Here is a 14,068-nt window from a genome sequence, read left to right as displayed (position 1 = left end):
AATTTTAATACTTTTTTATTTATAAATAATATTCAGTGATAATTTAAAATTAAGATACATAATAAGCTGTTACTCGTTATCAATTTTCAAACGAATTGAGTTTCTAACAAAGACGAATTAAAGTGAAAATATTTGATATGATATTTCTCCAAGAATCTTTATCGAATACAAAACACGTATTCTTGCGGATCGAGAAAAAAAAAAAAAAAAAAAAAAAAAAAAAAGATGCCGGTCAAGTTTCCGCCGATATGGGAGATTCGGTCGATGCAATTCTCCGACCGACGAAATCGAATCGTGCCGGTTTGGCCTGCTTGCTCTCTCGTGGGGTTCGCCTCAGTTCGGTCAGCTTCTCGGCTAATGCCGGCTGGCCTCGACAATTAGCTGGCGCCAGCAATGACACGCAGCGGCGCCGGGCTGCAGCCCCCTCTCACCCCGCGTTCCATCCCGTACCCCTCTCTCTCTCGCGCGCGATCCCGCGACGGACGGTGTCTCCGCGCGCCGATCCCCTCGCCATCGCTGCCCTTCCTAACCGCACATGCTCGACGGCGCCCCGTCCTCAGTCTGCCATCCGCTCTCCTTTCCCTCCGCCTCCTACCCTCTATCTCTCTCTCTCTCTCTCTCTCTCTCTCTCGCGATCGCGCCCGGTAAGCTCCCTCTCGCTCTTTCTTCGTCGCGTCGTACTCTTTCTGCTTTTCTGCTTCTCTCACCGTCGCCGTCGTCGCCTCGCCGGTCGACCAACCCTTCCCACTCTCTCGCGTCACCGTCTTTCCGCCAGCCGCGACTGACTCGCCCAATATACGTTTTATTTTTAGATTCATTTCCTTCTGGCCATAACTTTGATTGTACAGCCATTCGTAAGTGCTCGTTCTCTTTCTCTCTTTCTTTCGTCACTTCTAATACGAATCTACACTCCCTTGCCTTTCTTTCTTTCCTTGCGTACTCGTCGCTCGTCCTAAGTATTTTTTTCCCTCCTTTCCCCTCTTTCCCCGAGCTCGGTTGGGGTGTCTGCGTGCTGACGCGTCTATTTCGTCGTTCTGTGTGCGACGCTTGCTTTCTCTCGCTTCTCTTTCCCCAAATGCGTCGGCTTCCTCGGGCGTGCATACGGCTGGTGCGACCGCGCGCTATTATTAGTCGTGGAAACCTCAGCATGGAATTCGAAGGATCCGCTTCGTTCCCTTTTTTCCCCCTCCCCTCTCTACTCCCCTTCTTCTCCGACATTGCGCGCTATTAATTATGAAACATACGTGTAGCCGCGAGATTTTATCCTCACATCGTCGCGATCTTTTTCTCGCGAAGGTGTCGCGCCGGCGAATCGGTCGCGCCTGTTCGACGCGATTTTCCAGCAATAAACGCACGATATTATCAATAAATCGTACACGAGGCGCGCCCGACTGTAACGAATCGATGTTGGCACGATTAGACCACCGGCGCCGGTGAGCATTCGCATGAATGATCGCGTAGAAAGTCATAGGTTTTTTTTTTCCTACTCAGTAATCATACGAGATGTCGTCTTTGAATCTTTTGAAAAATGATGTGAAATATGTCGTTCTTTAAATAACTACATTCGATTAATGTATACGTCTTGGAAAATATATATGTCTCGTGGAAAGTATCCATTTCTTCTTGGAAATTTTGCAGCATACACATTACTTGGATAATATTTTTGTATTCGGAACACGTGACAACCTTAAAACACCATAAACTCTGCCGTAGTTCGCACGGTCGTATTCGTTTGAGCCTCGCACGACGACCGAGTTAAATGATCACCGGGGTTACGTAAAGGCGCGTTTTGCTGGCGCCTACTCCGCCCGCTTCCTCTCTCGCTCTTTCCCACTTTATTAGGGCGCGACGCTTTTTTGCGATCGAAGTCACGTCACCGGACGCGCAGACAACAGGACGGTCTTGGGCCCCATAAATTCGACTGCTTTCTTTAAACTGAATACTAACGAATACTAATGAATGCGATGTAAAGTCATGCGTGACAGTACAGTTATTAGACGTAAAAATATCGTTTGGAAAAGTGTCTTTAAAGAAATTCTTCAAAGGCGGACGTTAAGATATGTAAATTTCAAGGCGCGTTTCTCTCGTTACATTTATTTCAAAATTTGCAACTAAATATAATGAAAGTTGTACGTTACTTAAAGCGTCATTAAAATTGCAAATATTTTCTTAAGTTAATGTTTATATTTGTAATGCATATATTCGTTAGAAATAAACATTAGTTAAGATTCCATAGAAATACAAAAGTCAAAGTGTTTGAAAAGGTTACTCATTAGTTCTAATTCTCGCACTGTTAACGTCACGTAGCTACACAAATGAGTTTCTTCCTTTTTAAACGCATCCGATTATCTCCTTAATATTTCAAAGAAAATTCTTCGTTATTAGTCGTTATGATTAGATGATGAAATTTGAATTCTGCGGAAGAATAGAATTAAGAATACAATGGCGTAGACTAAAAATGGCAAAATAAATATCTTGGTGATCACTTTCAAGAATTATGTTGGACGATTATAAACCTGTTTGAGTCTTGTAAGTCACACACAAAAGCACTTAAAAACCTGAAAAGACCCTGTCGTCGGCTTTTGAAAGTTTATACCTGCCATAAAATATCTTTGGCGCTTATTGTATGAAGAAAACCACCGTATCAAATATCTTTCGATATTTCAAACTAAACTATTTTCCATTAATCACGATTTCATAATCATATCATTATAATTATTATTATTGTAAAGATTGACATTTTATGTTGTAAAAAATCGATCCGCGATCTTGCAAAATCTCATGTCGTGATTAATTTACGATAAAATTTATTGTTCATGTTATTAACAGATATTTTTATTTCTCATTCGCCTGTTCGGTTCTCGCGACGAGAGAGCGTCCATGTATTGACATTTGACACCCCGTGATTTTTTCCCTGGGAATATATTGCCTATATTTACCTACATTTCAAACGTTATCAGGTAGTCGCCTAAACCTTTCATAACCATCTGTAATAAATTTCCGTGTTACCCTAGTTCGGTCTTTAAGCTTGTTAGCATCGGATGGCGCGCACACAGGTGACGATTAGTGCGTTCGGTTTGAGGTCTACGATCGTTACAATGTAGCCAGCTGTGTGTTACACTGATGTTAAATTATTCCACCGTCTAGACACCACCAGTGGCGACGGACTTAGACACGTTCGATATACGTTTGGCCTAAGCACGTTTTAAACGGTGTTGTATATAGTATTCTTGGAAAATGCGTGAGATTGCTGAGAGACTTGACTTCTTTATATATTTTGGCGAATATAGATTCACGTCTAATTATTCAACAATTTTGAATAAAACAGTTATTAAAAAGTTAAAATTGTGAGAAATATTTTGTTTTAGGTCGAAATTTTACACGATATCTTTATTAATTTTTATAGAACGGTTAGTTTTACATATTTCAAAAAAATGTTTATTTTATAAAAAAGCTTTTATCTTGTTGTAACTGTAAATTTTCCATTCTGATAAGATAATTTTAAATGTAAAATATATTAATCGTAATTCGATTAAAAGTGGCAAACTATTGGCGAGATTTGGCGTTTTTGGCGAATTAACGAGTGTTATATAACTTGTACCGAGGACTTTGATCCGTTCAGATTTGATTTCTCGGTACTAACAATAAGAAGAAAAAGCTAGGAAAGAAAAGAAAAGCTTTTCGCTTACCGAGTTTGCAGAGCCGGCTCCAGTGGTAAGGGTTGCAGCATATGTAGACGGGATCTTTAGCGGAATGACAGATAGGGAGTCTCTTGAGCTCCGAGGAGTGCTCGAGATCCGGCCACCGCCAGATCTGGCAGCAGAGAAGATGCGGCTCGCTTGGCGCGCCGCTGCTTCCCTCGGTGGATCCTCTCACTGGCACGACGACGCCGGTGCCGCCGTTACTCGTCTTCCCGCCGACGCAGCACCTGTCCGATCTCATCGGCGACGCGGACAAGGAATCCTCCGACGCGGAGCAGCAGCTCTCCTGCTCGTCCTCGACGGAAGACGAGCGACGGTGCCTGGTGGAGCGGTGTCGATAGCGACGATAGCGATGCTGCTGAAAGTGACGGCCGTGATGACGATGATGCGGCCTGCTGTGGTATTGCTCAGACTGCTGATCGTACATGGGATAATCCTCGGCCAGTCGCTGCTGACGCGGCACGAGGACGCACGAGCCGAGTTCGGCCCCGGAGCTCTCGACGACGGTGAGCAGCATCTCCAGTTGATTCTCCTTGAGCGTCTTGAGGAGCTCCTTGCACCTCAACAACCGGCCGGGATCGTGTTGCCGTTGTTGCTGTTGCTCGTCGTCATCTTGGCTCACGTGGCCGCCGCAGCAGCCCTGGTGTAACCGACTCGTGTTGCGGCCCGTGTATACCACCGCTCCTCCGCCTTCCGTCGCGCCGCTCACCGACAACGCTGTCTCCCGCGCCGATCCCCTGCTCACTTGTCGGCCCGTCGTCGCTTTGTTGTTACTGGCCGTGTTGTTGTCGTAGCCGGTGGCGGCGGCGGCGCCGCCGCTCGTGTTGCTGCTGCTCGTGCGATGAAACGTACGTGACGATGATTCCTCTTGAGCTTCACACTCGGTTTCATGCTCCCCACGGACCTTGGCCTTTAGCAGACGTCTAGTGAGCACCGTCCGTTTGCTCCAGAACATCAACATGAAACAAGATTTGCGGTACGCGCATTTGGTGGCCAGTCCTTTTCAACGTAGCCGCCGTAGGAAAACAAAGGGAGGGATGACGGCGGCGGCGAGGGGAGAGGGGGGGGGGGGTGACGATCGGACCACACGCACGCACGCACGCACGCACGCACGCGGGTCGGTCGGAGAACACGCCGATGTTTCGCTTGGCACCCGCGCCCGTTCCGCGATCTCCTCCCTCTCTTCCAACACACCCTCCTCCGCGCGAAATCCCTTTCTTCTTCTTCTTTTCTCTCCTTCGACAAACACCAAATACGCACTGTCAACCGAAAACACTTTTTCGCGCACACGCGAGATCACAGACGATACGGAGCAAATACGCACACATGCACAAACACAGTCGCGCACGCTCGCGCAAGCGTGTATATTTATTTATGCCCGCGCGCGCGCGCGCGCGCGTATCTCACGCGCGATCACGGTCCCAAAATAGTGTGACAGTCCAACGCGCGGCGCGGCGCGGCACAGCGAAGCTCCGTTTGACGGTCTTTCTTTCTCTCTTTCTCTCTTTCTCGCAGATTCTCCTCTCCCTTCTTTTCTGTTCTCTTCTGTTCTTTTTCTCTCTCTTTCTTTCTTTCTTTCCGACCGGCTAGCAAAGCAACGGTTGCGTGCGCGTTTGTCTCTCGCGTGGATATTTCCGACTTCCAACGAGTGGCGAAGAAACGATCCACCTTCTTCTTCTTAAGGATAAGTTTTTTGGCCGCGTAGACGAGCTCGGGTCCAACACCACCATCGGTGGTGACCTTGAACTCTCATTTACCTCTCGTTCGTTTTCGGCCGCTCCCCTTCACCTCTTCTTATTTCTCGATTTATCGTGATTAATGCGTCTTGTTGGCGTTTCCTCGATTCTCTTCTCCTCTTCTCGCCCAGTGACTTCTCGCCGGGGTTCTCGTCGCTTCACTACGTATCCCCGTTTATCGTCGACGGACACTTCTAGGAGACAAACAACCCGCACGACGGCCGTGAGCGCGAGCCACTGTCGGCATCGCGGACAGACGAGCCACGGACGCCAGTCGACAATCGACGTCGTCGTCCGCGCGCGACCGACGACGTAAAACGCACCACGCGCCCGAATCGCGCGTGCACGCACGCACGCACGCACACACACACACAGGCACAGAGAGGCACACAAACACGACGCAACTGGTCACCGTCGAGATTACCGACGAACGCGCACCCTGCTACTGGACTATATCGTTGTACACTTCTTATCCGTTACAAGCGCGTTCTCGGGAGATAGAGAGACAGAGAGAGAGAGAGAGAGAGAGCGAGAGAGAGAGAGAGAGGATGGAGAAAGAAGAGACACGGGGTGGTATGGAGGGAGGGAGGGAGGGAGGAATCGAGGTAGGTAGGTAGGTAGGTAGGGAGGGAGGGAGGGAGGGAGGTAGGTAGGGTAAGCACGAAACGAATCGGTCGGCGCACGCACGACACCCGGCCTTTACTTTCCTCGGCCGTCGAGTATACGTATCGAGGGCGATGCGGTGCCTTAACCTCGCGACCCGGCACAACCGACTCGCACACCAACGACGCGACACGTGTATATGTATATGTGTATGTGTACGATATACGTATGCACGGTGTATATACACACCGGCGACGTCGCGTCGCGGAAATGTTGCCGCGGCGCCGCCGCTAAATCCTCTTCAGGAACAGAAACTCGCCGGCTGCCGATACGACGACGTTCTTGTCGTCGAATAGTAATAGTAATAGTAATTCGATCTGGATGATTCTGTTCGTGGCAGAAGAACGCGATAACGTTGCTCCCGATGTTTTTGATGATCCTGTGCTCGTGCCGTCGCCAATGCCGGCACCACCGTGTCGGCGGCACCGCGTAGGCACGATGACGACGACGACGACGACGACGACGACGGCGACAACGACGACCGTTGCCACCACCACCACCGCCGCCGCGACGACACTCCAACAACCTCAGACTCGCGATCGTCGCTCCGTCGATCACTCCCCGTCATCCGTGCACGCGTATCACCGAGTGACATTTTCCGCTCGCATCGTCCGTCCTTCTCTCCCTTCTTCTTCTTCTTCTTCTTCTTCTTCTTCTTCTTTTATCTTCTCGCGTTATGTTTCCATACACTCTCTGTTCTTTCTCTCACCGTGACACGATGTCGCGATTCTCGACACCCATCGCCGCTGCGCTCGCTGGCCACTTTACTGCCGCTACTGTTGCCTCTTGACGAGAAACTCTCGTAACACGAAACACTCGTCCGTTCGACCGGTCGCGAGGACGCGCACTGTCACATTCTTGAAATCGCTGAATCCCCGCGGGACGAAGAGAGCGCGAGCGACTCGCAGGTCCGATACTCCCGCAAGGTGAGGCGAGATGCGAGATGCGAGATGCGAGATGCGAGAGAACGCGATCGAGGGAACAACCGGGAGAGGGAAAGATACCAAGGGGGAGAGTGGGAAAGACCGGCAACGGTCTACGGAGGGCGAGAGAGGTCGTACGATTCGCGCTTCGCGCTAGAGAGAGCGGCAACTTCGCGAAGAAGCGACGCTTCTTCGATCAACTTCAACAACGTTGACACGGACACAGACTCGGACGCGAAACGGGATCGCCGCCCGCATTTCCTGGCATTTGCCCGGCGCTTCTATTCGACGGACGGCTCGTGTTCGTTGCCCTCCAACTTGATATCTTCCTTTCCTTGTATCGCTCGCGCGACGAATACCAACGTCATCAGCAGACGGCAGACGGGACGAACTGTTGCGCGCGACCGACCGACGCGGCACGATCACTCCGACTCGGCTAAGCTCGCCAATGAGACTGGCACGCACGAGGTCTGCCGTCACGAGCGCGCGCGCATCGACTTCCCCCACTACTGCTGCCGGCCGTCTGGTTCCCCCTCCTTCACTCTTGCTGCCAGCACGCAGCCTCACCCTCCTTTGCGCCTCATCGCCCCGGTCTCCGGTGGCTCGTCTCGTCCCGTCCTTTTCGTACCGACGACACGCCGATACAACGACTGTAGCATACTAAACACACAAGAGAGAAAGAGACGATCAAACATGGCTGCGCCAGTGACGGCGCCACGATCACCAAGTAGCGGTGCCGAAGACTCGAATTCATCCTGTCTCCTGTCTCCTGTCTCTACGCGGCGCCGGCAGAGATCGAGATGATCGAGATACATATACATGTACATGTATACCTTACCTATACTTATACGTAGGCCGCGTGTTCGGCGAGGCTCGAATTCGAATTGAAAGTTTTACAGCCTTATGCAAATGCGTGAATCATCGTGATGTCATGATTAAATGGCCAAATTTGATTAAAATTACTCGTGTAAGATAGAGAATTTAGATATGCTAAATCAATAATTTTATATCTTTGTTTATTTACCAAATATTACATAAATAAGATGTTGCTACCCTCCAAATAGATTACTACATTATGTCACGTTTCCATATTCAAAAATATGCCGCCGTAAATATATAAAGAATACAAATTTTTATATTATTTTTCGAACTTTTACCTCGACAGCGAATTTAGTTTAGCCAATTGTGGAGGAGTGGGAAAAACAAAGACAAAGATGTCTCAAACTGTCTGTCCTTAAAACAGACTGACGCCAGTGTCTTCAACGCCAAACTGCCACGCCGCGCTTTACCTTCGAGGGTCAACATTCCAGGATAAATTTTAGTCACGTTATCGCTCGTAAAAGAGAGTTACCCATTCGCCGACGAACGACAAAGAAATGCCGACGAGAAACACACGCACGTTGCTATCGGATGACAAGAAGAAAATAGCAAGAAATCGACGTGGCGGACGCCCGAATTTTTGAAAGATGCACTGTCGTCCCGTTTTTCATATTGTGTGGACGAGATATTTCTGTTTAAAGCACGTGAAAAATAATTATAGAAATAAAGATATACGTACACTACGAACGAACCAATGTGTTTCCCATCTTTGGAAATAAAACTTTCTATTAATTTTCTTAAATATAGCTGTGTGCAATACTTACAAAATTTTAAAGATCGCACTGTCGATTGCGCTTATGAAAGATACGTCTAATCTGCAACAAAAATTTATATTATACTTATGTTTACTTTTGTTAATAATTACAAATGTGTATTCTTACTTAAAAAAAAAATAATTAATTATTTTTAAAAATTGTGCAAGACTTAATTTTAAAAGATGCGAAAGGACTTTTAGAAAAATCTTTCTGCCTCGAATCAGCAGGTGGTACGATCCCGACCGTCATCAGCTCGCGAAGAACGCTGTATCTGTCTATATATACGTGCATCAGTCGTCTAATAATGCGTAAATCGTGCAATTTATCTCCGAAGGCGAGACATGGCGCGACGCGTTTAATTTGGATCGTCGCGTCGACCGACCACAGGTATACAAGAACGAGGTCGAATAGTTGACCGAAATACTAAAAAAGGGTTGCGAATGGCATGCCACCGTGCGGAGTTGAAAGGATCTCGCGCGTCGCTCATAAATTTTCTAATTTTAGAAACTTGTTTCGCGCGATCCTGTGGACGTAATTTTGTAATAGGCAGCTGCGTAGCTTCGCCTGGCGAAGCTTAGTTTATAGAGTTACGGGAGAGCCTATAATTTCATTTTTCCATAATCGAAACTCGCCGTCGGAACATAACACGCTTGGATCCCTTATCCGATCATTATATCCTTCTTTATACTATATCTTTGATATCATCGTCATCTCCGTTATCTCCTACATCGGTAGCGATATTTGAAGAAGCGAGATCGTAAATTTAAAAGTTCTGTAAAATTAGATTTCTCGGACGAATAACGCTTTTCTATCAAATATATATGCGATCGATGGAGGATCATAATCTGTTGGAAATTGCAGTTTACGCAACGACAATTAAATTGATGAAGTAGCTTACGGCGTTCCGGCTTAGTATCACGTTCCATAATCGGCTATTTAACACTTGGACGTTAAATATTTATGCTGTAAATCGCACCTTGCGTGACTCTTCGCGAGTTACGCATCATTCTTAACTAAAGATTGCGATTGGATTTTAATGAGTTTCCATAAAATCGTTGTGAATGTGAGAAAAAAGCTAGATAATAGGATAAAATAATATGTTGATACAAATAATTTTGACATTTAGATCGCGTAACAAATGTAAACAGTATATATTTGTATACTTTTTTCTCTCTCTCTCTCTCTCTCTCTCTCTCTCTCTTTTCTTTATCCTTAATTTATTGAATACAGCGGAGCAAATCACGGCGACAGAAAACCTGGCATTCGCCAGGCCATGACGCGAACGTCCCTACTAACCCTCTCTCACGTTCTCTCTCGCGACGAGTCGCGACATGGGTCTAGACGCGTTATTTCACCCGTCGGAACACGTTCCAAAATGATATAGAATTTAGGAAGTTGTTTAGTTATGTACGTCTGGTGTCCTGCGCTGGCTAGTAATCAGACGCCTGGCCTCCGCGTTGCGTCCCTCTCTTTCTTTTCGTCTCCTCGCTCTCTTTCTTTTCGCCTCCTCTCTTCTCATCCTTACCCCTTTCTCCGCTCTTCGTTTACCATGGACCATCGCTCTTGTTTCTCGCTCTTCCTCTCGTACAACCGGTAAAGCTTTCTCGGTAAATTCTTCAGGGTCGTTCGCGTTTCTTGGTGCCTCGATGTCTCGGCCCAATTAAATATCGATCAAGGCGACTCTAGCTCAAGGTATATCGAAAACAAAAAGAATTCATTAGACTTCAAAGAAAGTTAAGAAAAACAAAGAGAGAGAGAGAGAGAGAAAGGCGGAGGGGGGGGGGAGAGGGAGACAGGATGGGGTAGAGAGTGCTCGTTTGTCCGTATATCCGCAACGAAATGCACGAATTATTCCGCCTCGAGAATACAAGACGTCTTTCAGCAAACGTGTTTACTCTGGCAGCTAGATTTCACGAGAATAAGTAAGAAGAGCAAGTGAAAATTCTCTTTAAATAAATTTCATAGCTTTGAATAATTATTAATTTTTCTGCACTCGCATACTTGTATAATATAAAATTAAATTTTTATAATATAATATAAAATTAAATTAATTATAATATATTGAAGTTTATGAGTGAAAGATAAAATATGTAACCTTTTAAGAATTTGTACTGTTTAATATTTTTTCAACATTTATTCATGTTTTTATTTTTATCATAGATAATAATTATTATCTAATCGTATGTACTGCCAACTGCCATGAGATTTAAGCAACGACAAACATGCGACAAACGGCCTAAGATAGCGCAATCGTACTTTTTTTCATTCTATTTTCAAACGCGAAAATTACTCGCATACCCGCCGCTACATCTTGGAGTATGGCGCCATTCTTAACATATCGCACTGATGGCACCGGCGGATAGACGACGGTAATGCTATGCGATGGAACATCACAATGTGATGTAATATATTGCATCGATAAAGAAAACTATTTCTGTATTTAAAATAGGAGAGAGAGAGAATTAATTTATAGGATCAAATTTTTAAATGTAATTATGTTAAAGATATTATACGCGATATTACTATGATATATCTTGAATATTAGATAATAATTAATATTACTAAAAAATAAAGTACAATATATATATATATATATATATATATATATTTATATAATTATATATATATATATATATATATATATATATATATATATAAAATTATTTTTTGCACTGCTTCCATTACAATTAAAAAAATTAATTATTAAAATTATTGCTTGTATTAATAAACTATTATCGATAGTTGTGGGATATTGACGAGTTGTATCCGAGATATTTTTAAAATGGATATCACCAGATGCAAACTCTGGCGTCTGTTAGAATAATGCAACGTGATAGGAATGATCCGCGTAAATAGAATGAGACGGGTCATCTCTTCCAAAAGATCGTAATGTTAGCTTTCGTTTCGACCAACATTTTCACTCAAACGACATTTGTGTGCGTTACACGGCGCGTCGCAGCTTCTTCTGTCTTCGTCGAAGAGGATTATTAATGAACGCGCCCGGTAAACTGCCTTCCGCCAATTACTGCTGGTAAACGACGTGCTTTTCCACTTCGCGGGATTAACACGCGCGCACGCTCGTTATCCGCGCGAGTACGAATGGTTCTACTTGAAATTCTGCGTATCGCATATTTCGATTGATCGCGACATGCATTAATTGCGCTTTTCGGACTTTGAGAAATAATGATGAGACGCGTGAAATGCGATAAACGTTTACGACAAGCAGAGCTTGCGAAATTTGGCACGTCATATATGACTATAATTGATTTTAGTGGCTTGGGTGACTAATGGAAATATCACGAGAAAAATGCGCGAAATAAATTTCATAGATTTTCTGAGAATACTCGGCGCCGTTTACCGTGACAGAGGAGTACTTATATGATTGACGACGCCGCGCTGACTTTGTCACGCCAGACACAAACGAAGGAGCGGCCTTTCTCGCATGGAAAATATTTTCAGTCCCATTTTTGTGCTTGCGCTACTAACGATAAGAAAATACAATAAAAGCGAACAATAGAAACATTAAGTACTATTTTTAACTTCTTTATATCTCTCTCTCTCTCTCTCTCTCTCTCTCTCTATATATATATATATATATATATATATATATATATAGATATCATAATGTATGTATGCATAATTGCAAATATTATATCATACATGCGGTTTCTAAAGTGTCTGCAGATTTTCAATCGAACCAAAATTAATGTTATATTTTTTTTAATGCACTTTGTCATGCATTATGTTTTTTCTTGACGGTTGGAATATTTTTCGTTAATTTGACTTGACTTGAAAACACGACAGACTTGGCCCGGCACTCACCGATAATCAAATATCTTTACTCTGTAGATAGCGTCGGCGCCGATGTCAACGCTCCAAATTCCGAGGGAGAGCGATCGTCGTCGTTCTTCGAAGCGGCAGCGGCAGCGAACGGTCCAGCTCACGATTCCGCTATAATTCATCTTCCGCGAAGCGCGGAGACGTTTCGGGCTATTCTTAGGAACGGCGCGGAATCTTTTTCAGTAACTCCCCGATGGACCGAGACGACGTGTTGGAACGTATGTCGAGGATGACCAATCATTCGGAGCTTCTATATAGTTGTTTATCATTGCGCGTCGCACTCACTCTTGTGCGTATCTGTGTAAAATCGCGAGGACGGACGAAAAAACTTTGGACGGGCCTTTACAGCTAATAGCTAATATTATTTCACGGCGCCGATGGTAAACGTTTAGACGCGGGCGATAAACAGTTTCTATAAAAATAAATTATTCCATGTAAGAGAGAGAAAAGTATATGTGAATCATGAAATGAAGTCAGACTCGATGCTTGTCTATGCAATAATTAGTCTTATTAATTGTTTAATGTATCAAGAATATCTTAATTTACAAATGAGAAGTAGAAAACAAAAATAAATGTCCATTGTGTAATGCACAGTAGATCTAGACAAAGGATAAAAAGCGCTCGACCGAAACGGCGCTTCATTGTTCACGCCGGTTGCTAACATTTGTGCACCTGTCAGTCAGACATTACACGAGCTCTCCGCCGGTTATGGAAATTCGGATGGCATATTAACGATGTCCGTTTGTAAATGGAAAAACCCATCTCCGGACGCGGCGCGACGCATTGCACGCTCGACGGACTCGGGTGCGTAATCGTCGTCTGCATCGCTGGCGCCGTGTCTCTCTCTCTCTCTTTCTTTTTCTATTTAATTCTCTCTTCACAGATTTAAATATATTATCAAGTGGAATATACGATTAACGATTGTTCCATAAAAACGAGAAACACGCACAGGCGTATACACGGGCATGGAAACCTACGAGTACCGGCTCGCCTCCGTGTTGCCGAGATATTTCTGCCAGTGGTTGCCACGAGGAAATACGTGCGTTCAAGTCGCGGCAAATAAAATATAACCCGAGTTAATCTCAGCCTCAGAGAAGGTGGAAACGCAAAATATGAAAGTTCTCAACATATCATAATAAATAATGAAATGCTAAATAATTTATATTTCAATGGTTACGATATTATATGCAGCAACGACCTTCCGAAAGTTGGAACGGATACACGGTGTCCGATTCCTACACACCTCATCTTTCTCGCTCATTTTTTTTTTTTTTTTTTTTTTTGTTCTCTCTCACGCCGGATGTCAGGCTGCCGCCGGAAGTCTCCACTTTGGCGCGACGCGAAAACCGCCGGTGAATTGGAACACCTGCGACGACGTTGTCGGCGACGCGCGACGGATATCGGCAGGCGCGAGAGCGCGTCGGCTACGACGGCTCTGCGAGCAAAAGCGGAGACTTAATGCGGGGAGGAGAAAGGGGGCGGAGGGGGGAGGGAGGGAGAAGTATGACGGGACAGGTGCGGCTCGTAACTTCCTGGATGATATCGGTCGGTCCGGGCGCGCGCGCGCTCGC

At 45.3% G+C, this 14,068-nt stretch overlaps 1 protein-coding gene across 4 annotated transcripts in view; it reads right to left on the bottom strand.

Annotated features, from left to right (window-relative positions):
• The window catches only part of Dad (Daughters against dpp), a 59,184-nt gene that overhangs the window by 37,767 nt on the left and 7,349 nt on the right, over positions 1 to 14,068 (bottom strand). For 3 of the 4 annotated variants that reach the window (XM_072909716.1, XM_072909719.1, XM_072909718.1), the window contains exons 3-4: positions 8,667 to 8,717; positions 3,690 to 7,683 (exon numbers count right to left, since the gene is read on the bottom strand). In XM_072909716.1, coding sequence (XP_072765817.1) covers positions 3,690 to 4,662 — 973 coding nt within the window. In that variant the 5' untranslated portion in view covers positions 4,663 to 7,683; positions 8,667 to 8,717. Of the gene's footprint in view, positions 1 to 3,689; positions 7,684 to 8,666; positions 8,718 to 10,182; positions 10,340 to 14,068 lie in introns of those variants that run through there. The other variant, XM_072909715.1, reaches the window with a different exon arrangement.

The sequence above is a fragment of the Anoplolepis gracilipes genome, chromosome 17 (assembly GCF_047496725.1).
Source record: "Anoplolepis gracilipes chromosome 17, ASM4749672v1, whole genome shotgun sequence".
In the NCBI taxonomy this organism is placed as follows: Eukaryota; Metazoa; Arthropoda; class Insecta; order Hymenoptera; family Formicidae; genus Anoplolepis; species Anoplolepis gracilipes.
Note: the sequence above shows the minus strand (reverse complement) of the source record. Positions and strands in the feature narration are given on the sequence as shown.